The following is a 23,107-nucleotide window of genomic DNA, read 5'->3' on the forward strand; positions in this document are numbered from 1 at the left end:
CGCCACCTTTTCCCTGCCTTCTATTTATTTATTTTTTTAAAGTTTTGTAGGCTTACTGGCCTGGTTTGACATCCAGATGACAGTTGTGTTCACAGCTAATTATAAGTGTGGAAGTTCTGCTGCAGTTTATTATGGCTCCCACTGTTGCAAATTTGAATTAAATGAAGGCTACTGAAATGTATCACCCCTTTAGGTACCAGCCTGATTTACTGGTAGTTTCTGGGTTCTGGGGCCATTCCAGACCGTGCTGGACATACTCATGCTTTGCCGTCTTTGCTAGTGTGAGTGAGGGGGACACAGTCTCAAGCAGACATAAGATATACATCAACAAGCTCATTGTTTCTTAATGTACCACCAACAAATAGGCAATTAATGAACCCCAAGTACTTTGCTGTATACCTTTGACGTCTTCTCCCCTTTGCAACAGAGCACAGCTAGGCTTAAATGATGATATCATAAACTCGTCCCACTCTTCCCAGCCATTCCCGTACTGCTTGGCGGACACGGATATCTGTCACGTGGCAGGTCAGCTGGCTGATACAGGGAAATACCGCTGGCTGCAGGGCTGTGAAAGTTTGATCTGGCAGGGCCTGAATCTGATTGAGAACTGTCAGCACCATGTTGGTCCATGCCTACAAACAAACAAATCGGATACAAAAAATGACTCTTTAGAAGACCTGTAAGTCATTGTTTGGTTTTGCATTGCAGATATCATGCTCATCTTTCATCACCCTTAATTTCATCCCATAGTGAACAAAGTTTGATGCTTTCATGAATTTGCTGACATGGACATGCAGGCAGCAAGTTTCTGTTTAGCAATGGAGCCTGCTATTTCTGCTGTGGAATTAGCAAAACCCCTTCTTAAGTACAAAAGCATTGTGACAAGCAGCATGACATTTTCAAAAGCCTTAAGTGGGCTAGATCCCTTAACAGTAAGCAATGGGTTCACTGTAGGCTGCTAGTTCATAAGACTAAGAAGTGCAGCTTTGGTCCCAGTCACAGAAGCACTCTTGAAAGCTGTACTAGTGTATGCAGGATAGCGCTTCCCTGAAGACTGATTTCTTTTGGATAAAACAGAATTAGGTTTTTATCAGTGCCAGCTTCTGAACATTCAGTCCTCATCATGATGCATTCTTTAAGTAATGAAGACATTATAATAATCAAAATATATAAAAAAAATAGGTATCTTTTTAATTATTGCTATTATTGTTGGTATTCTACAGGCATATCCTACCTGTATCTGGGCCTCAGCATCCCTAACAGATATATTCAGGGAGCTGACTGTGGATCCTGAGCGTGGTCTCTTCTCTTGTCTCAGGATCTCTGGACCAGCACTGAATGAATGCCTCATTTGACCTTGATCTATAAGATGTTGTGGCCGCTGGAGTATGGGTGAGTCTGGCCCTCTTGAACCCAGAAGTTCTCCTTTCTTTTCCACTTTGACTTCTTTGGTGAAGGATGTCATGGCCTGTTGCTGCTTTCTTTTCTTGTATTCTGTCATGAGCTTGGAGATAGTTTTGTCAGCGGCTATGGTGTAGATCTTGTTGCCAGCACTCTCCCACCATTCTTTTTTCCTGGTTTGCTCTTTTTTCTCTGGTTTAGGACTTAGGGGTGGGGGTAGCAGCAATATTTCTCCACTCCCTCCTCGGGGTGTCAGGCTGTCTCCCAGCTGATCCCTGATTTGACTCCGATCATCTTCTGATGGTGTGTCCTTCCCAGATTGCCCTCCAGTTGATGGGGTGGAGGTTTCTGAGTGAAAGGATGGTAAAATGAAGAAAGGGTCGCCTTTGAATGCTGGAGGCTCCTCTACGTTATTCTCCAGGTCCAAATGCATCTGGATATAGTTGTTGCACAGTTCCATGCAGAGCTTATGAAGCCTCTTGATAAGCCATCCCCAGTCTGCATTGCTGACAGGCTGTACACTCAGAGATGGTATTCGAGCCCTCCACTGTCTCTTCTCCTTCCCTCGTGGAGGACTGACCTGGGCAGTTTCTTCAAAAATGTCTTCATCTTCTGAAGAACACTGCTGTGATGAGTCTGTGCTTCTCTCATCATCCTCAAAGAGGATCTTTTTCACTTGCTCTGCAGTGATGTTTTCCTGGTTTGTCAGGATTGCACAAATCAAAGCATGAAAGTAGATGTTAAAACTCATTGCTGACTGGCGATACAAATTGGCAGCTCCACTAATGCCAGAAACTTTTTTCAGCAAACACTTCAATCCAGGTCTGGTGTCAAACTCTCTGGCTGTTCTATAGGAGTCCAGCAGTAAGTCAAAGATGACAGCCAGGTTTTGCATGGAGATGTACCTGAGAAAACCAGCCAACTTGTTTTCTGGTACTTGTATTGTCATTTTTTCCTCCAAGTTAGCAGGGCCTTTCACAAATTCCTCCAGTAAGATGTCATATAAATTCTGGAGCAGTACTTGGTGGGACAGCAAACTCACCACTATCGTCCTGAAAGGAATACTTGGTAAACCAAGCATGGGAAGGAAAAAAAAAATTAAAATGGTGCATTGTGCTTTTACAGGAACATTTCATGTTTCAGAACCTAACGTGAAAGGCCAAATTTTCACAGCTTTGCTACAAAAAGGTGGAGGAAGATAAAGGTGTCTTTCAGTTACTTTTTCAAATACTATCCTAGAAAGGAAGACACTTATCTTGATTGAGATAAATAGCTGCCTATAGCAAGCATACTAATAGCACTTGTTGCAGAGATGGTATTAAAACAAAGCTCTATTATAATTTTTGTGCTTTTCTTCAGAGATGTCCAACACTGAGGGATTAAATATTCTGTGTTTCAATTTCAAGGCAGCTGCAAGTTCTTTCAACATTTTAGCCTGCCATAACTCAGGAATTTGTTAACAAAGTTATTCCTCCACTCTATTTCAGGCAACCTTAACTTTGCCATGACAAATGGGAGCCAAAACTAGTTTAGTACTTGGTTTCTATTTCCATTAATGCCAGGAGTACTACTTAAAAATAAAACACAAAGAACCAACCAACCAACCAAAAACATCTACAGAAACATCAGCAGTGCAATGGAGCATGCAAAAAAGCTTAAGTCTTGCTGAAGGCACATTTCGCTCTTTGCTTTTAAGACTTCAACTTGAACACTGAGAGCCTGGCATGGAAATAACTATTCCTAACTGTGTTTCCCATATATAATCTTGGGTGATTCCTAGCTGTGCTCCTCTTAGAGGTGCTGTGAGTTGTTCTAGATCTCACTGATTTTTGAATTGCACAGGAACCCAGGAATGGCTAATTCCTCCCACCAAAGTTTCAGGTCGTCCACCAGTGAGTAACATTGAGAGGCTTACAGGCAAGGGAGGCTGGGAAGTAGGGGGGGCCAGGATTGTGGTTGTTTGGTATCTCATGGACTTAAAATTATAAACTGTGAAACCTATCTTAAGGCATTTAAGAAAGAGCCTTTGAGTAAGATTACAGAGGTGATGTTTTAAATGAGCTGACGCTGTTACACATACTAATATTTGTTTTGATTTAGGGAACTATGATGGGTCACATTTTAATTAGCACTGCTATCAAGTGAGAAAAATTTTTCAGTTTGCTTGCAATACTAAAGTTTAGGTCTAAGTCAAAGTAGATTCATATAATATCAGATGTTCAATTGTAGACCTTTAAGGTTTTTTTTGTTGCAAAAATTATTCTACTTTCATTAAACAACTTTCAAAAGTGTTCCCAAAATAACAACAAAAAAGATTTTTTTTTTTTTTTTTTTTTTTAAATCATAGCAAAACTAGGTTTAGAGAATGCAACATCAACGTTAAAAAAAAAAACAAATTCAGACAAAACTCTGCTGCTTGGGTTAATTTACCTGTGTCAGTTTGCTTACCATGACACAGCTGTCACTGCTGATATATAAACGTAGTCTTATTATGTGACAGTGCTAAAATCTTGATGATTAATATATACATTGTAGCTTTTTATGGGGAAGTCATTTTCTGCTGTAAAAATCATTAGAGACTGACTCAGAAAAGCTCTTAAGAGCATATATAAAGTTAAATGAGTGTTTGCATTGATTTCAAGAGACTAATCCTGTTCCAAAAGCAGGATCAGGATGAAGGAGATCTGATTTCCTTGTAAAAGCCAAAAAGGCAATTTACAAGGACAGTCTGAAGTCCTGCTCAGTTCCAAAAGAAACTAGTACAGAACTATAGGTGAAAACACAATGCCAAAGCTGGTTAAGGATAGGATTTTCTTATTTTGCCTGAAGTTTCAAACTGAAATATATTATTACTTTTTAGGAAGAAGAAAAGCTCCCTTACCCCAGCTTCCTGTGAAACGATGCAGCATTAAGGAAACAAAAGCAAAAAGGGAGAAGAGAAACCCCACTAAGGTTAAAGTAAAACTTTTGATAGGCTACAGTTACTAGCATGCAAGACCGGCATATTACTGCACTGCTGTAGCAAATAATATGAAAAACAGTGGCACAGTCAACCTTTGAACCCTGTTTTGGTGAAAAATGAGCATTGCTGGGGTAACATCTGCCTATTGGCATATACACTTTTTGCAGTTGTTTAGACAAAGGACAGTGTGAGAGCATTCAGAGTTTGTATTAATTGCAAGCTTTCTTTATTTGTTTAAAGACAAGTAAGACCCAAAATACCTTTACAAACACAGCCTGTTAGATGTGCATGGCCTTATGTGTCAGGAGAGGGGTGTACTCCAGTCTTGCTCTGCATCGTTATAACAAGAATGATCTGCAAGCCTATGGATAAAGCAGATATTTTCCTGCCACAAGGGAAGGGGTTTAGACTGTGATCTCAACCATTCTCTGTGCAGGGCCTTGTTCTCTGAAGGTGAGGCAACAGAGCACATGCTCTGGGGGGAAACTTCTGTACAGCTGTGTGAGAATACAAACATCTTGCATGGTCTTTCTTCCTGTCCACCACGTTCTGGCTCCTTGCTGCAAGCAACAGTTTAGTTTTGAATGAGAATGCCTGAAGTAGTACAGAAGCAGGTTTGGTATCTAGTGAAAGACAATTTCATGCCACATGTTACATACCTTGCAATACAAACACAAACCCTGAATGCAAAATTCTAATTCTTGTCCCTGTTGAAGTTACAGCAGTTGTTTAAGCAACTGAGTGCAAGCAAAAAGAAATATTCTTTGACAGGATCAGATAGTCATGCAAATGCATGAGTTTCTGAGGTGGTAACATATAGAAGGACTTCCACAAAAATAAAGTGCCAAGCAAAACCAATGTTCCCTAGATCAATATGTTGACAGTTTTGCAGCTTTGGATGTGGTTTCTTCAATTTATGTTTCTCCAGTTTATCCATTAACTTTTTCTACCTTCTTAATCCAGTAATACTGACTTTAAAAGACCATTAGTGAAGCAGACATTATTTCATTTGCTAGGTATCATTACAAATATAACAGTACTTCCAATGCTCTCTTCAAACAGAAATTTTTAACTCTACTTCTTAAAGAAAAGAATCTCAATATTGGAAAGATTTTCCTAGTGTTTCCTGTGAGAATTCTTTTCTTAATTTAACCTACATTTCCTCTACTTAAAGGCTTTCTGTGACCTTATGTATCCTTCAGGTATTTGTAACCTACCACTTTTTACTATCTATCAGAAGCAGTTTCCTTATTTAAGTTTCTAAGGGCCACGTTATAGACCCTGACACAGGCTCCTCTATCACTATAACAGCTCTTGCACATGCTCACCAGTATATGATCACAGTAACATTTGGAGAGCAGACAGTAATAACCTATTGTCTTCTTTCTCACAAAACCTGATTTTTATTTGATTGGTGCTTTTCATTTTTTGATGAGACCTATTGGAGAGGCATGGTTTGCCAGGCTCTGTTCGCATCTCTGCCAGTCTTTATCTTGCTTTTAGTGACACAGCATTTTCCTGATAAGATATTTTACCTTCTCTGGGTATGCCCATTTGGTTTCTTATCTGGTGGCAGGTCAATGATGAGCACGCATGACTGGGCATGTTCAAATCCTTCCTTGTTGCTAGGGGTCTTTGGGGAGCACTGGGTCTCCAGCATGAAGACCTAAAAACCAACAAGTTACATAAAACGAACAGTTTAGCATTTGCACTGGGTCCTTGTTGGAGGCTGAGAAAAGGATTTCCTGCATTGTGGAAGATCTGTTATGATGATTTATTTTACAGTGATGGAGACAATGCGAGGTATCACTCCAGCAGACCTTCCCTGGAGCATGCTGCTTTGGTAAAATGGCCTCAGAGGCATGGGCTACCTCCAGACACCCAGCAGAGCACAGGACAAGAGACAGACATCTTTTTATTTCAAGTTCTTTAAGACATAATGCTAAAACAAGCTTTCTGCTGTCTGTAAGCTACTGTCAGGAAATACCATGTATAGTGGAGAAAAGGACCTGTTTGTATAGTTAGCCTGTTGTTGTACCTAGAAAGATTGGTTGGAAGGTTTATTTTCAGTCATGAAGATCAAGCAGACACCCAACTTGCAATTCTTTGGGTGGGAAATGGGAAAACAACTCTCAGTTGCTGTAGCTTTGTTTTGTAGCTTGCTAGCTGTGTCAAATCCTCACTGAGAAAGACTCAGGGACTGCCACTGATAGTATCTAAAAGAAAAGCATGTATGCCACATCTCCTGCTTTCTTGAGTTCTATGTCTTAAAAACTTAAAACATTTTTTCTGTTCAAACAAAAGTCTGCCCCTGCCACATTATTTGTGATCACAGATCCTGGTCTGTGTGTCTCCGATTTTCAAGCAGCATCAGGGTATGATTAAGCAAGTCAGAAATTGACACCAAACAGCTGTTGGCTCTTTTAATTCAGCTGCTTTTCCATGCTGAAACTGTCATACAGTATTCACAGTTTTACAGTACCCTGCAGGTCATTAAGTTCAGTCTGCTGTATTTCAAAACATTTGTTTCATATTACCATGTTTACAAAATGAACAACCCCTACTGTAGCCAAAAGGACCCTGAGAAGGTTCTCTAAGCTTGCTCTGCTGAATAGGAGTTAGTGATGAGTGTTAAACCATTTGTTAAATGTCAGCATTATCCTCTAGTTCTCAGAAACTCTCTTTGTTCTCTGCAATCTATACCAGGTATTTATAGAGAAAATTCCTCTTCAAACTCTCCTCTGATAGTTTGACCAAATACTGTTTCTCGAGTTTCGTATCACAGTCTCTGTTGTAGTGCATTTGTTGTCCTTTGAATTTATCATTCTTTAACAGAGTGATCAGAAATGTATATGACATTCTAGATGAAGATTCATACTGAAACTACTATTTTCCCTTCTCCATCAGAAACATTTCCACTGATGTATGCTAGGGTTCCTGGTTTTAAAACTACATTACACAGTAGGCTCATCATCAGTCCTCCTCAGGTACCTAGGCATCTTTCCTCACCCTAGGTATTCCTAATTCCTACTTACATGGGGTCACTTTTAAGTTGTTTCTTTTTTTCCTAGGTTTTATTCCTTTTTCTCAATATTACTGTTAGACAAATAAATGTTAGTTAGGTGATGAATAAGTCTTTGCCCATAGGGTTTGTGAGGAAGGTGGTTGTAAAAATGTACTTTCATAAAGAAAAGCCCCCAGTTTAAAAGATTTTTCAACTTCCCCTGAAACATCAGTCAGTACCTGTTGTGCCATGGCTCTGATTCTCCAGTATTCAGCTTCAGCGCTTGGCGAAAGGGAGGGGGCTGCCACCTTCACTTCACAAGCATCTCCACTAAAGCTTTCAGAACCACTGTGGAAATAGCCCAATAGGTTCTATAGAGAGACACAACATCAGACTTTCACTGTTGCGTTAAACAAAGTCAGTGACTGCAGCATTGTCCAGTCCCTTTGTGTGTCATACAAGATTCAGAGTAATCAGTCCCATTACCATAAGCTGGGGTCACCTGTTCCTTAGCATTTGATGTATCTAATGTAAAGGCAATACAATTTCTTATGTGCCCCAGCCTGCGGTGACTCAACAAGACTTTTTGGTTACAACAAAGATAGTGAGTTGAGAAATAATCTATGGAGACCTATGCAGAATGCAGCTACAGGATCAAGTATGCAACTTTGTCTTCTGCCTAGTTTCAGCCATTTCAGAGGAATAAATGGATCAAACAGTAAGTTTTCACCTTCTGATTTCATACTGGCAAGGAAACTTAAAATCAGCGTGGACTGTTAGCAGCTAGTGTTGTCTGTACATGTTTAGAAAAACTGATTACAATCTCCACTGTTGATACAACACCTTTCATTGTGAATTGACAAAATAACAGAAGCTATCACATAATCCTTACACTTCTTTTCCTGGTTTGTACCAAAAAATTTTTCTGAAAAAGAAAAAGCAACCTGTCCAAAGTTAGTGAATCTGTAACTAGTGTGATTATGTTTTGACTGTCAGAAAAAAAGGCAGTTTACCTTTACTGGCTCCAGAGTGGCAGAGAATGCATCTTGCAAGGCACAACATGCAAGCCTCCACATCTCTTCAGTAAAAACAGGCCCTGCTGTCACTAACACATACCTGCAAAGATACCAGAAAACATTACCATGTTCAAGAAAGAGCTGGACAATTCTTACTTATAATGGGAGAAGGTTGAAAGCAGAACAAAAGGCCTACTTGGTGACTAGCTAATGATATTCAACTTCCTCAGTTGTTACTCTGACCTATTTTTGTAATTACACTGTAGTTTTGAGGTTATTTTTTCCTTTGCTTTTCCTCTTTAAGTAGTCATCCTGCCAAGACAAGAACCACACATTGTGTAACTATATAATGCAGTGCTTATTTTGATTGTGACTGTAAGAACCTGGAGACTGTGAAAGGTATTAATTACCTCTAAAGACCTGTGAATTCCAACAGAAAGACCCTTGATTATTTTTCCTAGGGATTAATTATAGACTAACTTCATATATGTAATATACAAGTGCTTTTTATGGGAATCATATACATAGTAACGCCTAAAATCACAGGTTCTGAAGCAGACTGAAAGCAGCAAGAGAAACTTAGTAAGTCCAAAATGTATTATTCAAATAACAAGAGATAGATGTATTGTAGTGTTCTTTCAAGATGTTAGACAACTTAACCAGTTGAGGAGTTCTTCAAATATATAAAGACATCCTGTTTTGAATATGCTAACAGAGTGAACAGACTGTGTGTACCTGATACAAGAGCAGCCAACTCTGGAAATAATTTCTGTTGGTTCTGCTACACAGGCTACCAGCAACTTGAAAAGTTCTTTCAGCATAGTATTAATCATATTTTCATAACCAATATCTACAAGGAAAAGATACAGACTGGTTTTAATATCATTGCTTTTTCATTATAATTAAAGTCTTGCTACACTTATTGCTATTCAGAGACTTTGCAAGCCTTTATTTATAAAGCCTAAACTTTATTTTTACGCAGCTATCACTGAAGTTCTAGTTTGAACTATGCATCACATCAAACTGAAATAAGAACAATCCTTTTGATATTAACATTATAAAATGTCTCAACTTAAGTGGTACTGGAGAATTTCAGTTAAAGCCTGTTTCTGATATTCTAGTTCTTTATGAGCAAAGTCTTAGAATCTTCTTTTGGAAAGTATAATGTACTCTGTGATGACTTCATTTTGCTCTGAGCAGGAAGCTGGACTAAGTAACTTCCATAGGTCCCTAGCAAGTTTGGCTTTTTTTCCCCATAATTCTAAACCCTATAAAAAAGTTAAAACCCCCAACCCAAACAAACAGAAATTTTCAACCCTCCTCCTCTTATTTTATGCTTGAGCAAACAAAAAGCAATGAAACCATCTCCCCAAGTAGCTATTCAGTAACGTGTCACTGGTGTCTATCAGTAGATGAGACAGTATGATGACATACCTGAGTGTATGAAGTTTTGAATGTGCTCCACTACGAGTTCACAGGAAAGGCCAATGGCATGCTTGAAATTAGCAGATGCCACATCCCAGTATGAATGGTCACCATGGCTGCGATGGAGCCAAAGAGACATCGTGGGAAGAAGAAGATGTACAACTGCATAAATGCCAAATCCTGGTCCTTAAAATAAACATAACGGTGGTTGTATATTTTTTGCTTACAAAGCCTATATGCACAGTAAATTTGCTAAGTTGTTCCAAGCTTGAGGCCAGGGGTGATGCTAAAGAAAGCAAGTTCTGAAAGTTGTTTTGTGGGATGAGAAGAGTAAGCTGGTTTGGATCTAGTTGTGAGGTAAGATATGAACACTTCACCAACTGTTTACCTGCTATCTTTCCCAAGCAGGTCTACAGGACTATATAATTTTCTTTTTCTATTTCCTGGACACTAGGCAAACATTTTGTGTAACTAGGACATTGATAGAGTACTCCACCTCTATTTGGGCAACAAGAGTAAGAGTATACTTAACATACTCTTACAAGACGCCCTTTGTCAACATAGAACATAGAACTGGATCATGCTCTAAGAAAATCCTTTTCCGCTTAAGAATGTCTCTGTGCAGCTCTAGCATGAGTAACACACTTTACAAAATTGGTGTAGGATTCTAAAAGGTTTGGGTAAGGGCTCTACTAGCTTATATTTAATCAAGCTCTTTCATTACCAGGTGTTTTGGCAACTTCCCTCAGCAATTCAAACAGCAGATCCAAAGTAGGAGGCTGGTGCTGACGGGGACAGTTGGATATGGCAGTTGTTAATTCTTCTAGCAGAATAATCCAGACATTGATAAGGCCTACAAGTAAGGAAACAAAGATTAAAAAACATGAGTGAAATACTGCATTGTCCACCAAACTTGCCCTCAGACAGTGATGGAGGCTAAAAAATCATGGGTTCTTGCATGTTGACTGTTGCTGTGTAATGGTTGTGAGCAATATCAATTTTTAAATGAGTGTCTCCTTTTTCTTCCCTTTTTATTAAGTTTGTGTTTTATCCCATCCTTCCTCCTCCATAAATACCTCATTCTGGTCTTCTTTCTTAGTTTATTACTCCCGTCAGTCCAGCCTTTTTAACTTTGGGTGGGGATTTTTAATTATTTTTTTTGTTTTTAATGGGAGGTTTTACACATCTCATGAGCATTGCAAACACTGCCAGAATGGAGCCTACTTATTGAGGTTATGCTTTTGCGTAAGGATCCAAGGTGACTAGTCATAATTTTACTGGCTCTGTTTGGTACCCAGAATTGAACAGCAGTAATGCCTCATGAAGTATCATCAAGCTGCTTCACCTGTCATGTTTAGATGTTAAGAGGTCACAGACAGAAGTCAATTAAGTGTGGATATGGCACAGCTGGACAACTACCAAGCGGCAGTTAGGATACAGGTAGTACTGTGAGTTCATATCTACATTAGCAAACATGTATGCTCTAAAAGATTACAGGATACAACTAGTTTTCAATAAAATAAAAGGATTTTACTTTGGTTCACTAATGAGCCCACCTTCTCTGCCACTGGTAGCCATGCTGAAGCAGGTCCAGAGAAGGACAATGAAGCTGGTGAAGAGCCTAGAGCACAAGTCTTATGAGGAGAAGCTGAGAGAACTGGGGTTGTTTGCCTGAAGAAAAGGAGGCTGAAGGGGGACCTTATCACTCCCTACAACTACCTGAAAGGTGGCTGTAGCAAGGAAGGTGTCAGTCCCACCGCAAACAAAACCAAACATAGAAAAAGGAAAGTAAAAGTGTGTTAGTGGTTTTTGTTTGTTCATTTTGTTTTGGTTTTTGTGCTTGTTGGTGGTTTTTTTTTGTTTTAAACTAGGATTTATGGTTTAATTTTTTTTCAGAGAGCAGCTTTTGTCTCCTTTATCCAAGGTAGCAGTGGAACAGGACAACCCATGTGATGGAAGAGCCTAGATAAAAGTAGGTACCAAGAGTTGTTCTGGTGAAGCATTGGAGCTGGCTCTTCACAAAGACAGCCAGGTCAGAACACTTCAGTAGTTCTGATATTCAAAAGTGTACTGCTTCCAAGTGCCATCATGAGTCCAGAAGCAGTAAAGCTGCCTTCCTCTACTGCTTGGCTCCACACAGACCTAGTTCAAACACCTGATTAATCTACAACTCATATAACCACAAAAATGATCAGGAGACAAATGCTGCTTGTTTTTCTGAAGGTCATAGCACTTTTTATGGACTTCAAAAATACACCATTTAGTTCAACATACCACAGGACAGAAGTTTGGAAACATATTCAAATGTACTCTTTTTCTTTCTAAACTCTAACTCAACACTTATTTTTCCTGGTAAAGGCAGGCCTGCCAATACCAGCTTTTAAAGGTTTTCACTCCTTCAGCTGTGCTCTAGAAAGTATTTTTGTATTAGCTCTTAGAAATTAATACTGGCTATATTATGGATATCAGAGTAATTAAAATATTATTATCTTGTCCTGAGAGGTTTTATTTTTCTCATATATGAGCTGTATCTTATAATGTAAAGAAGACGACATGACCTGAACTTCCAAGCTCTATGTGTGCACATCTGTGTGTATAGACAACAAAGAGGAAATAAACTATGAAGTTTTTCCCCTCCTTTTTGCTTTTGGCAGTTGGCAAAATTTACAGTGACATGGGGAAGAAGCAATTGATTAGTTCTGCATTTACCACTTTCAATGCACTTACCAGTGTCATCATCAAAGTCGGAAAGGATGCACTCAATACCATCCTCACTGCTGGCTGATTGCTCCTGTACTCTTCGGGGCAAGTTAACCAGCCGGCCACTGAGGAAGATGGGTTTCAAGGGCATTTTATAGATTTTGGCTAATAACTTGGAGGGGGGAGGAGGGAGAGAGAGAAAAAAAAAGAGAAGAAAAGGTAAATGTGTATGGAAAAGTTTGTAAAAGCTGTCACACACAGCACAGATATATAAAATAAAAGCTTATTACTGTTACTGACTGCACCTATGACCTTAGAAGCTCCATCAATCAGCTGTACACAGAATATTTTGGAGCTCTGAAGGACTAAGTAAATAATGTTAAAAGTACAGGTTTACTTCAGAGCTTCGTTGCCTGGGTTGTCCGTTTTGCAATAAATAATACACACTTTGTAGAACTGTGCTATAGCTGGGAAGCTACCTGTATTTTACCAGACCTTTCTAAAGTAAGTGATGTATTTGCAATATACAGACAGGATTTCTTTTTAGTCATTCCTATTGTTCTTCCACTGGCAGGTTAAAAGATATAACAAGATAAAAAGTGGCTGCTTCTTTTAAAGAGGAGAAAATATTTCTGCCTCATTGTGAATTGGGTTTTGTAAGAATGAGGAAAGGTGATGTGATGTGATGCACGTAGCATATAGATAGAACATACATTAGATATACAGATAGGTATTCACTACATTTTCTTAGATGAACAAGATAGACAGTACAGATTGATATGTCTGCTGTTCATTATTCTGAGCTGCCTCATTCTTTTCTTCTCCTCTCAGTCTATGTACTGAATCCACCCATTATCTCTGAATTTAGATATTAAATCCTTTCAGCTATGATAATATCCTTTGTTATGCATTTGTATTGTACCCAGAGAAAACATGGCCTGAGTCCAACAAAAAGACCTGTAGGTGCTACAGAAATACATAACATCAGCAAAACCCACCCTAATAGCCCTGGATAATAGTCTGTGCTGTGTGCAAGGAGATTACAGGAAACATGCCAGCATTCTAATTCTTAGAGATTTGCCCTGAGCTTCAGATATGTTTTCACGGTACAGATAAGCTGCTGCTGAATTTTAGAGGGTGTAACCTGTTGCTGTTCTTAAGATCTGAGAATTCTTGGTTGGGTGGTTTGTTTGGGTTTCTTTCTGCCTTCATTCCAAACACTTTACAGTACCTGTTTCAGTAAAAATGAATGTAGCTTTGGATATGTTACTGCTAGGTTTTGAACACTCAGATTTTCCCACATGCTCCTTTGGTCTGTGTTTTTAACTCCTCAGTTTTAGGTGGCTTAGAAGGTATAAGATTCCTTCATATCGCCACTCTCCAGTGCAGGTTATTACCACAGAGTCTGGAGGTTAGAACTGTTTCCTAGGTCAGGTTAGTACATGTTCACCATACCTGAGAACATCTCCTGAGGTAATCAAGAGCGGGAAGGCACAAGTCTGTAGATGCAGGTCCTGATCCTGGCACACAGTCACCCATCTCCTTACAGTCTACTTCCCCTGGGGACAGGAAAGGCAGCATTGGGAAGGCCAGAAGAGAAACAAACATAGCATTAGGTTTCCATTTTCAGTCAGTTGTGCCCTAATGTCTGAACAGAATCCAAAACCCATCCTTCATTTGATATTATTAGATGACAAGCAGATGATCCTCATACAAACAGTACATTAATATTGGACACAGTTTATACATGGACTTTTATATGAATAAATGCTTTAATAAATACATGCCTATATCATAACTCTTAAGTCTTTGAGAGTTCTTATAATCATACTTTATAGTCATCTGTCATATTGACCCACTCTACTTTTTTCCATGGTTGTATAAATTACTTGCTCATATTCACCCTTTGCTTAATTAGTATGCTCATTTTTTTTATTCATTTTCACCCCAGTGCCCTGGAAAATTCTTCTACCAAAAGTTTTCCTTTAAGATTATTTTATATTTTGTGCTACGGTATTTCCTTTTGCTGTCTAATTCAGGTGTCAAGGTCTCCGTTTTATCTCTATGACAGCTTCGGGCTCTAGTGTCTCAATATCACAGCTATTACTAATTCTGTGGCATCAGCAGACTCCTGCTTTCAGGTCAGCTTCACCAAGTGTATTAAATAAGCAGATCGGTTCCAAGGCATCCAAAGGACCTCCCTGGATAACTCCGTTCATTCTAACATTTTCCTTGCCTGCAAGGAAAGTTTTCCTCCCCTCTCAGTCAATGTTCTGCCTACCCTAGAATATTTGGCTCATAACCATTTTTCCAATTTAGTCAAATACTTCCCATTCAGTGCCAGATCTGAAGCTTTACCAAGTTCCCATATACATTAACATTTTATTGCCTTAAAAGCTATTCCTCTCATAAAACCCCGCAAGATAAATATTAAATCCTTTTATTAAATCCTACTTTATTCTTCTTTCACTACATTTACTGGCATTTTCTATGCCCTTAACTATATCTTCCATTATGTATTTTAAAGTCTTGTCTGCTATCGAGATCAGCTAAGTCAGCCAGTTTGAATCCTTTAGTTTTATGTTAAAATGCACATAAATGGTAGCATATTTGCTATTGCTCAGTATTGAAGTATTCCACAGTCCCATTACCTTTAATACAAAAAAACAGCATGGTTTTTTTGTATTACCATTAACCTCTATATAACTTTGTTATCGAAATTATATAAAGTTATATGTGAATGAAGATGAAACATTATTCAATGTTTCATCTTGCTTTTTGACATGTGACCATAAAGTGGACAATCTTATCTCATAACAGTAAGAAACCTAAAGAAATGAAAGAGAGACTTTAAAGTTCTCCAGAAGGAACATCAGTTCCCTCTACTGGCACTGGACATACAAGTTTATTTCTCTTTTGTAGTAATAATTACAATTCCAGGCTGTCAACACAAGCTGAATTTTGCCCCTGCTGAAAATGATGGTAAAATAGCTTAACAAGATGAGAGTAACATTAAAGACTAGATCTGCTGCAATTAGGTGCATCTTTTAAATCAAAGTCCCTTACAGATTCAGATACCTCTATGGACTAATATAAATGTAAAACATGAAACCCCCAATTTACCACTCATTAGAGGTTTTGCATATTACATCAGGAAGAAAAATATCATTGCCACAGTTCAATGAAAAGTGTCAAATTCTATTGATCAAGGCAAGACAGGGAACACAAATGGGGCAGAAAGACCCAACACCATTTGCCTTTGTTCTGAAGTTTGGTGAAGCACCACCATTACTCTGCAGTCACATTGACCTGACACGCTTGGTCTCCACTGCCCTCAGTAACATAACAAAACACTAGTCATGGGGACAGAGCGCTGCTGGTTGCCATGCTCACGATCCTACTGGAGAGTCAGCAGGTTTTCAATGTTGCATACACCAGACTACTGCTGCTGAGGTGGGCAAGGGAAGAAAGGACAGACAATAAGCAAGTCCTGATGCAAACTAGGATCAAATGAAGTAGACATTTAATAGAGAGATACATGCTGTAACAACTTGAAAAATTGATAGCATTAGAAGTGTTCCTGAAATAATCCCTTAGTCTTTTTTTTATTTTAAGCATTCTGGACTCAATTTCGTCACTGCCTCTCTCTTCCCTACCATACTATGTATTACAAAACTGAATTCTACTCTTCTGCAGGACCAAGTTTGACATATCATGATTTAATAGGATACAAAGAAAATAAAAATATTTACCCAGTCCTTTGACAAACTTCATAAGGCACATAATATAACTGGTGGCAGCATTGGCAAAGACCTGGATGCTGTCTGTGTTTAGAAATGCTTCAAAGACATCAAACACCGGAGCCTGACGTTTCCCTGTGAAAATAACAAGATGAGAACTTTTCCCCATCCCCCATAAAGCTGATTTTCCAACAGTTTTTCAACAATTTAACTGAATCTGTAGAATCTCTTCTATTCTGGGCAGACAAAGAAATTACTTTACAAGTAAGACTTTCTATTGCTCCTGAGGTAATTTGTGTAGCCTTTAGGAGAAAGTGATACGGACTCCCTGCTTTGCCTCATCTGTGAAAAACAGCAGCTTATGCCTGCCCAGATAGTAAGAGCAGGCTTGAGCTCTTGATCTCAGCACAGTAGCTAACACTTCTGTTTGGTGGAGGCTTGTGGTTTATTTCTTGCTAACTGCCAAGATGACAGCAGTCACACTGAGAACTATTCAGACTATACAGTAACAAAAAAAGCCTTACTTTTTCTACATTGATTATTGGTAAGAAGTAGGAAAACCATATCCCTTACACATGACTTGTAATATTTAAAAATACTAAATACTTTATAATGGCAAAAGAACAGCTTAAAGTGATTTTCCCTTATTACCCAGTTTCCATACAAGCAAACATCTCTGCGAGAGATGCAGAATCACTCTTATTACAGCAAACACGGTTTGAAATAGCATTAGTAATTTGAAGCCTTGAGGTTAAATGTCTGGACAAGCACTTGCCTAGATTATCCCATTAAGTTACCCTCATGTGTAGGAGCAACAGGTTTTACGTAGTAAGAAAGACAGGTCACATGAGACATGGTGGTTTTATACAGTATGCTTCCCTTTCTCTAGCAGGACAGTGGCAAGGGCCCAGCCAAGCTCAGTACTCCTGCACTACTGTTTTGCTCAAAAATCTTCAAGTATTAAAGAAAAAATTCAAAAAAAAGGAAGAAAAAAAATCATGTAGGTTTGAAGCATTTCTTCCTCATTCTATTTGTCTGCCAGAATCTAGAGGATAAAAGGTCAGAACAATACCTCTCTTTCCCTCGCACCCCAGCTAATAAACCAGATACTTCAGTATAGTCCTGGAGTCTTGCAGTGCCACTGCTAAGTGCCACTATTCAGGTAGGGCATTTAAATATATTCAGTTAGTTATTGCATCCCCAAGGAATAAGATAGGGAAACAAAAGCACCTATGAAACAGTCAGTGCAGTAGGTCCTTACCCATAGAGTATTCTCCTACAAGATACTCCTTAACCTCTGACTTGCTGCTGCTGTGCACTGTTTCCAGGGCACTGAACAGGGGTCTCCATCCTGACTGGATCTGGGTAGAACACATTTCCACCAACTCTCCTATAGAGGTGACCACCTGCAGACAGTGTAGGAGAGGTTAAAAGAATAAAGCCCAAAACCAGAACTGATATATAAATAGACTTTCAGAAGGAATGAGGACGGCTTTAAACACATTCCTGGATTTCACTATGTCAATCTAGACTCATTCATTACTTTCTTTATTTTAGATAATAGAAAAGTTTTATTAAATTGTTTCAAAGGCAGGTGTACTCTCTGTGTGCTCTACCACAGTGCTGGCTTAGGGAGGCAGTGCCCTTCTGATTCCTTGAAGATTACTGAGGGGCACCATTTGAAGGGAGTTTGGGAAACAATCTCAAGTGGACTAAGTGCGCTCTGGAGACCTTGTGGACTTGGAGATCCTTCTTGTGGACACGGTAGGCTAGATGCAGACACACTATTCAGGGTTGACTTGCCTGGTCTTGGACATCCTCATCACACAGCTCTAGCTGCATGATACGCTCAAAGGGGCGGAAAAGTGCCTCATTAAAGTGAAAATGAGAAGGCTCATTCCAGTCCGTCAGCACTTCAGTGAGGATGTCATGGATGAAGGAGACAGCCTTCCGAGACACATGTCTCTCCTTATGACAAGCAGCCTACAGGGAAAGGAGGAGCATTAGTTTGCCCGAACAAAAAAATTTGCTTTTAGTGAGACACTTTTAATGGAGGTAAGCACTTCATATTGCTGAACCCTAAAACCAGCTTCACCACTAAGTGATTTAGAGCCCCACTGCAACGAAAATGGGAGTCTCAGCCATAGAAACAGATGGCTGAGACTCTTGAGCTGCTCAGACTCCCAGAGATGCCTGGAGGCTTGCTGACAATTGAAAAAGCACAGCTAAAAATAAGTTAAATAACAAACCCTACAGAACAGAGCTTGTGTGAAATGTTGTCTTTTGTTTCTACTGTGTGACCATTTTTTCGTTCAAAAAGGTGGTTCCTGCATATATTCACTTTACATATCCATGCATGACCAAATGTCACTTTTTATTTGGCTGTTTATGGAATTTAAAGTGAGACGGTTCTCATCACTTTTGGAAGAGCTATTAAAAAATTAAACAAACGAGAACCTGGATATTAAAGTATTGCATTGAGGAATTACACAGGTTATGCTAAATTATGTCCTTTCCCTCATGTTTCTCCTTCCCAGTAATGCCCTCATCTGCACTCAAGTCAACCAAAAAGACTGACCAGACCTGTATTCTAAAAACATAGAAGGTACTTGAGTTTAAACTGGCTTGGGATCTTGAAAGACTTAAAAGCATTCAAAACATGACAAGCATTTAAAGTGGTCTCAGGCTGGCATCCAAAGGTGAGACACCAGTTTTCAAGATAAAGGGATGTTAAAGCATACAACAGAACAATTCTCTGCTATTTCTACTTCACTTAGAAGGATTCCACAGAGACTCCCCAGTGTCTGAACTCCTCTATAAAATAGTCCACACATTTTCTTGAGTCAATGAAATAAAATGCTATGGCAATTAAGCGAATAGCTCATCTTAAAACTCCAGAGAAGCATGCTCCCAATAGACCTGGCAGATGACACCACATACCTTACTGTCAGAAAGAAAGGAAGTACTGCACATTTATTTGTAGCAATGATACAAATTAAAAAGCTCTAAGAAGTTAACCCACCAGTGTTTCACCAGTTAAGACTCAAAGTTTGTCTGAGGAAATGTCATTTGTTGTGACTGAAAACCATTATGTGGCTGCTATTAGCATGCCACTGACCAGGGTTCACCAGGCAGAAGGAAACAGAAAAATGTCACCATCTTTCCAGTTGAGCTGACTCTATGTGGGAAAAGAAAGCTGCATCCTTTTATGGGAAGACTTGCAAGGACGCAGACTTAGGCTGGGAAAATAGGTAGAGGAGTTACCTATAACTCTTGGAGTGGTTTCAGTTTTTTCATGACAGACACACAGGAAGTAGCATATTGCAAAAATCCAGCACACTACCACTGGACCTGCCCATTTCAGTTATGTAAAAACATTTTTTTCAGAAGCAGTATTGATATAATATATTGTACATCTGCTGCGGGTAGTCATAGTTAACTGTACATGTTAGGAACTTGAATATGGGTCAAGATGACCTTCACTAGCAATAAGAAATTAATGAGAAAATGCTGGACTTGGTTCTGTTTAAAAGATCAAAGGACAACATCCAGGATTGATTGCACCAAGGATAAGTTATTTGACAGCTTGGCAAAGTGACTATTTGATAATCAACTTGGCAATGAAACTAACCTTTAAGGTGCCCTGAAGTGAACTGCCTTCATTATAATACTGAAAATCACACCCGCAGGCGACAAAGACTCCAGCCCAGCCCACCCCTCCTCTGAGCATGCGTAGCAATTAGAAGGAATGACACAACAAATATTATATGTTGATTACTGACCAAATACTGGGAGCATACAACCTTGTAGCTTTTGTAAGCTGACATTCAGGTGTGTTCGATTTGTGGAAAAGTCCACCCAGTACCCAGGCCTGCATAAACACAGTATTTCGCCTGAGCTTGTGGAATTGGTTTACTGCACGCTGGGTATGAATACACTTTTTGGACAAACAATATCACAACATGTGACACACTATATACAGTATCCCAACAGGAGTTTAAACAGAATTGACAATGTTGACTCTGACTTCTCCAGCTTTTTCAACTTTGCCATGTCTTGCACACATTCCCATTCTCTCCCCTACTCCTACCTCTACAAGGTGGGGTGCCACCAGGCTCCAGCAGCGCATGAGGTGGAGCAGTGGGCGAGATTTACTCCTTACAATTCTGAGCATGGCATCGCCAAGTCGGAACAAGTGAAGTGCACTTCTCCTGTCCTGGGTAGATTTCACCTCACCTACACGGAAGTATGAGAAAATAAATGGATATTTATAATGGAGCTGCTCCTCCATCTCTAGAGGCCTAAACTGGAATTTAAATCAGGTGAGAAATTATTAAGTTGAGGGTGGGAGGGTGGTGGAAGAAAAAAAAAAATTAAGAAAACAAATTAATGTTTAGGTTTGAATTGCAATGCAATTGAAATGATTGAATTTTACTGCAATACCTACACTTGTGTAGGTAAAAGAACAGATGGACCCAAGTTTTAAAGAAAAAGGCTTGGAGAAGTAGTGCAGAGAAGTTAAGCAAGGAATTAATTGAAATTAAGACAAAAAATAGTAGCTGCAAAAACCTTTAGTGACATCTACAGGAAAGAATATAAACTACAAATTAGTTTCAGTTTGTCCTTTTTATTTCTTCTCAAGCAAAGGATACAAAGCAGAGAACATGAGAAAACACTTTTCCTAGGCCAATAATAGTTGTTATTTCCTATTGAAAGAAATTAATCTTCCATTGCTCTTACAACATTTGGAAAGGCACCTCATTCTCTCATTTAAAATATGCTACTGCTTTTTGTCTTTAACGTAAGACATTATCAGGGGCCATACCACTTTTAATATCTATTAAAAAAGCCATTATGTGCTCTATTCCAAGTCTTTCACACATGATAACAGAATCACTGTTTATTAAAAAAAAAAAAAAAGATGAATGCTGAGGCCTGGAGACAAGAGGCTTGTCATATTGAGAAAATGACATGCAGCACTTCAGGAAGAGGGGAAATCAATGACACTGGAGACATATACCAGATAAAATCCATGCCTGACGTAGGACAAAACAAAACCCATATGACTAATGTCACTTCTAAAGGCACAATACAAATTTTAGTGAAATATATTCCTTTGGGTTCAATCCTTCTGCTCTGTTTGACACAGTGATGGAAAAGACAATTTACAGGCTTTGTACTGTGGGGTATATGGTCTACTGGGGAGCAAAAAGCATGACAAATCCCATTGCTTTATATAATATTCTCCAGCTGTGTGCTTTGTTTGCTGTCACCCATTTTCTGAACACTTCTGAGGATATCCCGCTGTCAAATGTCCAACCTAAATCGACTCTCTTAAGTCTACATTCACCCAAGTTTCTTTACTGCATCAGGTTCCAAAATGGAGCTTTGATTAAATATCTGTGTATAATTAACACTCCCAAAGTCCAAGAACCAAATGAATGTCCTCTGAAGTGTTTCATAGAAGGTGTGGATGTGATCTCTGTCCAAAAAAAAGCACTCAACCTTTTCTAAAGACTGAATTGGTCCGACAGAAAGATCTTATTAGACTAAATACTGTGGTTTATGTATAACTTGAAATTTCAGTCGGAAAAATTAAAACTGTAAGAATACAAAGCAAGTCCTATAAGCAGTTCAGTTGTATATGAAACACAGAGCTCTGCAAGAGATCTTCAGTAGATTTTACCTGGCATTGCTAGGGAGTAATCAACGGTATCCGTGACTGAATGGAAAAGCTGGGCCTGAGAAGCCTTCTTGAGCTGGTAAAGGAAGCCTGCCAGGGCCATCAAGTTTAACTTGTCAGCAGCATCTTCAAAGAGCCTGTAGTAAAAGAATTGAATCTAATTGAAAAATTCATGGGATGCAGATTTAAATATCTAAGAAGAAAACCTGTATCTTTACACAGCTGCTATGTGCTGCATTTAGTGACACATGAGGTTGTTTTCATTACACGGTGCCTCATAAAGACTTTGATCCAGAAACTTTAATTGGAGGGTGGAAAGTAGGGTGCTGTAGGACCAGCCAGACACCTTCCAAGATTTAACTCAGGTACTAAAACAAAAAGTCACTTTTTAAAGGAACGGATGCTTTCCCATTACTGTATCTTAATGCTGTAAACAGTTCATGAACCAGTAATTAAAAAAACAGCAAGAATATGCCTGGTCCTCATGTCATAGATCATCACAGCTTCACTGGCTTTGGCATTGCACTAGTTTGCTCCATTCAGTTACAGTCCCTTATGTGCAAAACAAATTAATTCAAGTCTTAGATGTAAAGTTGCTGTACCAGAATTGCTATTTTGGAATATAAGCAAGAGTGGTTATTTTCAGCTGCAATGAGCTCTTAAGACTTAAAATCTGTATCCTTAAACCAGTAAACATGCTTATGCAGGAAGTGGGTTCCAGAGAGATTACAGTGAAATTTCACATGGTGCAGCCAAAAGTTGACACAAATACAATTTTCTGACCTTGTTTTTCACGAAAAACTTTCTATAGTCCTAGAAAACTAGGGACTGACTCCTAATAAAATCCACACTGAAGTAGAAGTGCAGAAAGCAAACCTGCATCATTAAAATTACAGTACTGCTATTCTCTAATCCTTGGAAGTAAGTTGTATTGTGAACTTCCTAAATAAAAAATAATCTCCATGCACAAACTCCTATAAGCAGTGTCAGTATGCATTGGTTTTTCCTTGACTTTACAAATATCACCCTCCTGTGGGCAGAGAAAAAGAATGTAAAATGTCACCAGGAAATAAAAAGGTTATTAGAAGCGTGTAAACTCAGGAAATTTTCAACTCTTGCCTTAGCTGTTGAAAGAATAGCAGAAATAGCAAAAATGTCTGTGACATATCTGTTTGC

At 39.0% G+C, this 23,107-nt stretch overlaps 1 protein-coding gene across 1 annotated transcript in view; it reads right to left on the reverse strand.

Moving 5' to 3' along the window:
* Positions 1-440: 440 nt before the first annotated feature.
* ARFGEF3 (ARFGEF family member 3) overlaps positions 441-23,107 on the reverse strand; it is a gene marked incomplete at both ends in the record, with an annotated part of 84,393 nt that continues 61,726 nt past the window's right edge. The window contains 15 exons of the mRNA XM_080615986.1: positions 441-632; positions 1,235-2,465; positions 5,899-6,029; positions 7,607-7,738; positions 8,381-8,483; positions 9,119-9,233; positions 9,818-9,994; positions 10,533-10,661; positions 12,536-12,680; positions 13,964-14,067; positions 16,261-16,383; positions 17,510-17,654; positions 18,052-18,231; positions 20,339-20,484; positions 21,935-22,068. Of these exons, the coding sequence (XP_080472112.1) occupies positions 441-632; positions 1,235-2,465; positions 5,899-6,029; positions 7,607-7,738; positions 8,381-8,483; positions 9,119-9,233; positions 9,818-9,994; positions 10,533-10,661; positions 12,536-12,680; positions 13,964-14,067; positions 16,261-16,383; positions 17,510-17,654; positions 18,052-18,231; positions 20,339-20,484; positions 21,935-22,068 (3,187 nt within the window). The remainder of the gene's footprint in view (positions 633-1,234; positions 2,466-5,898; positions 6,030-7,606; positions 7,739-8,380; positions 8,484-9,118; positions 9,234-9,817; positions 9,995-10,532; positions 10,662-12,535; positions 12,681-13,963; positions 14,068-16,260; positions 16,384-17,509; positions 17,655-18,051; positions 18,232-20,338; positions 20,485-21,934; positions 22,069-23,107) is intronic.

This window comes from Psittacula echo (genome assembly GCF_963264785.1).
Source record: "Psittacula echo genome assembly, chromosome: 4".
Lineage (NCBI taxonomy): Eukaryota > Metazoa > Chordata > Aves > Psittaciformes > Psittacidae > Psittacula > Psittacula echo.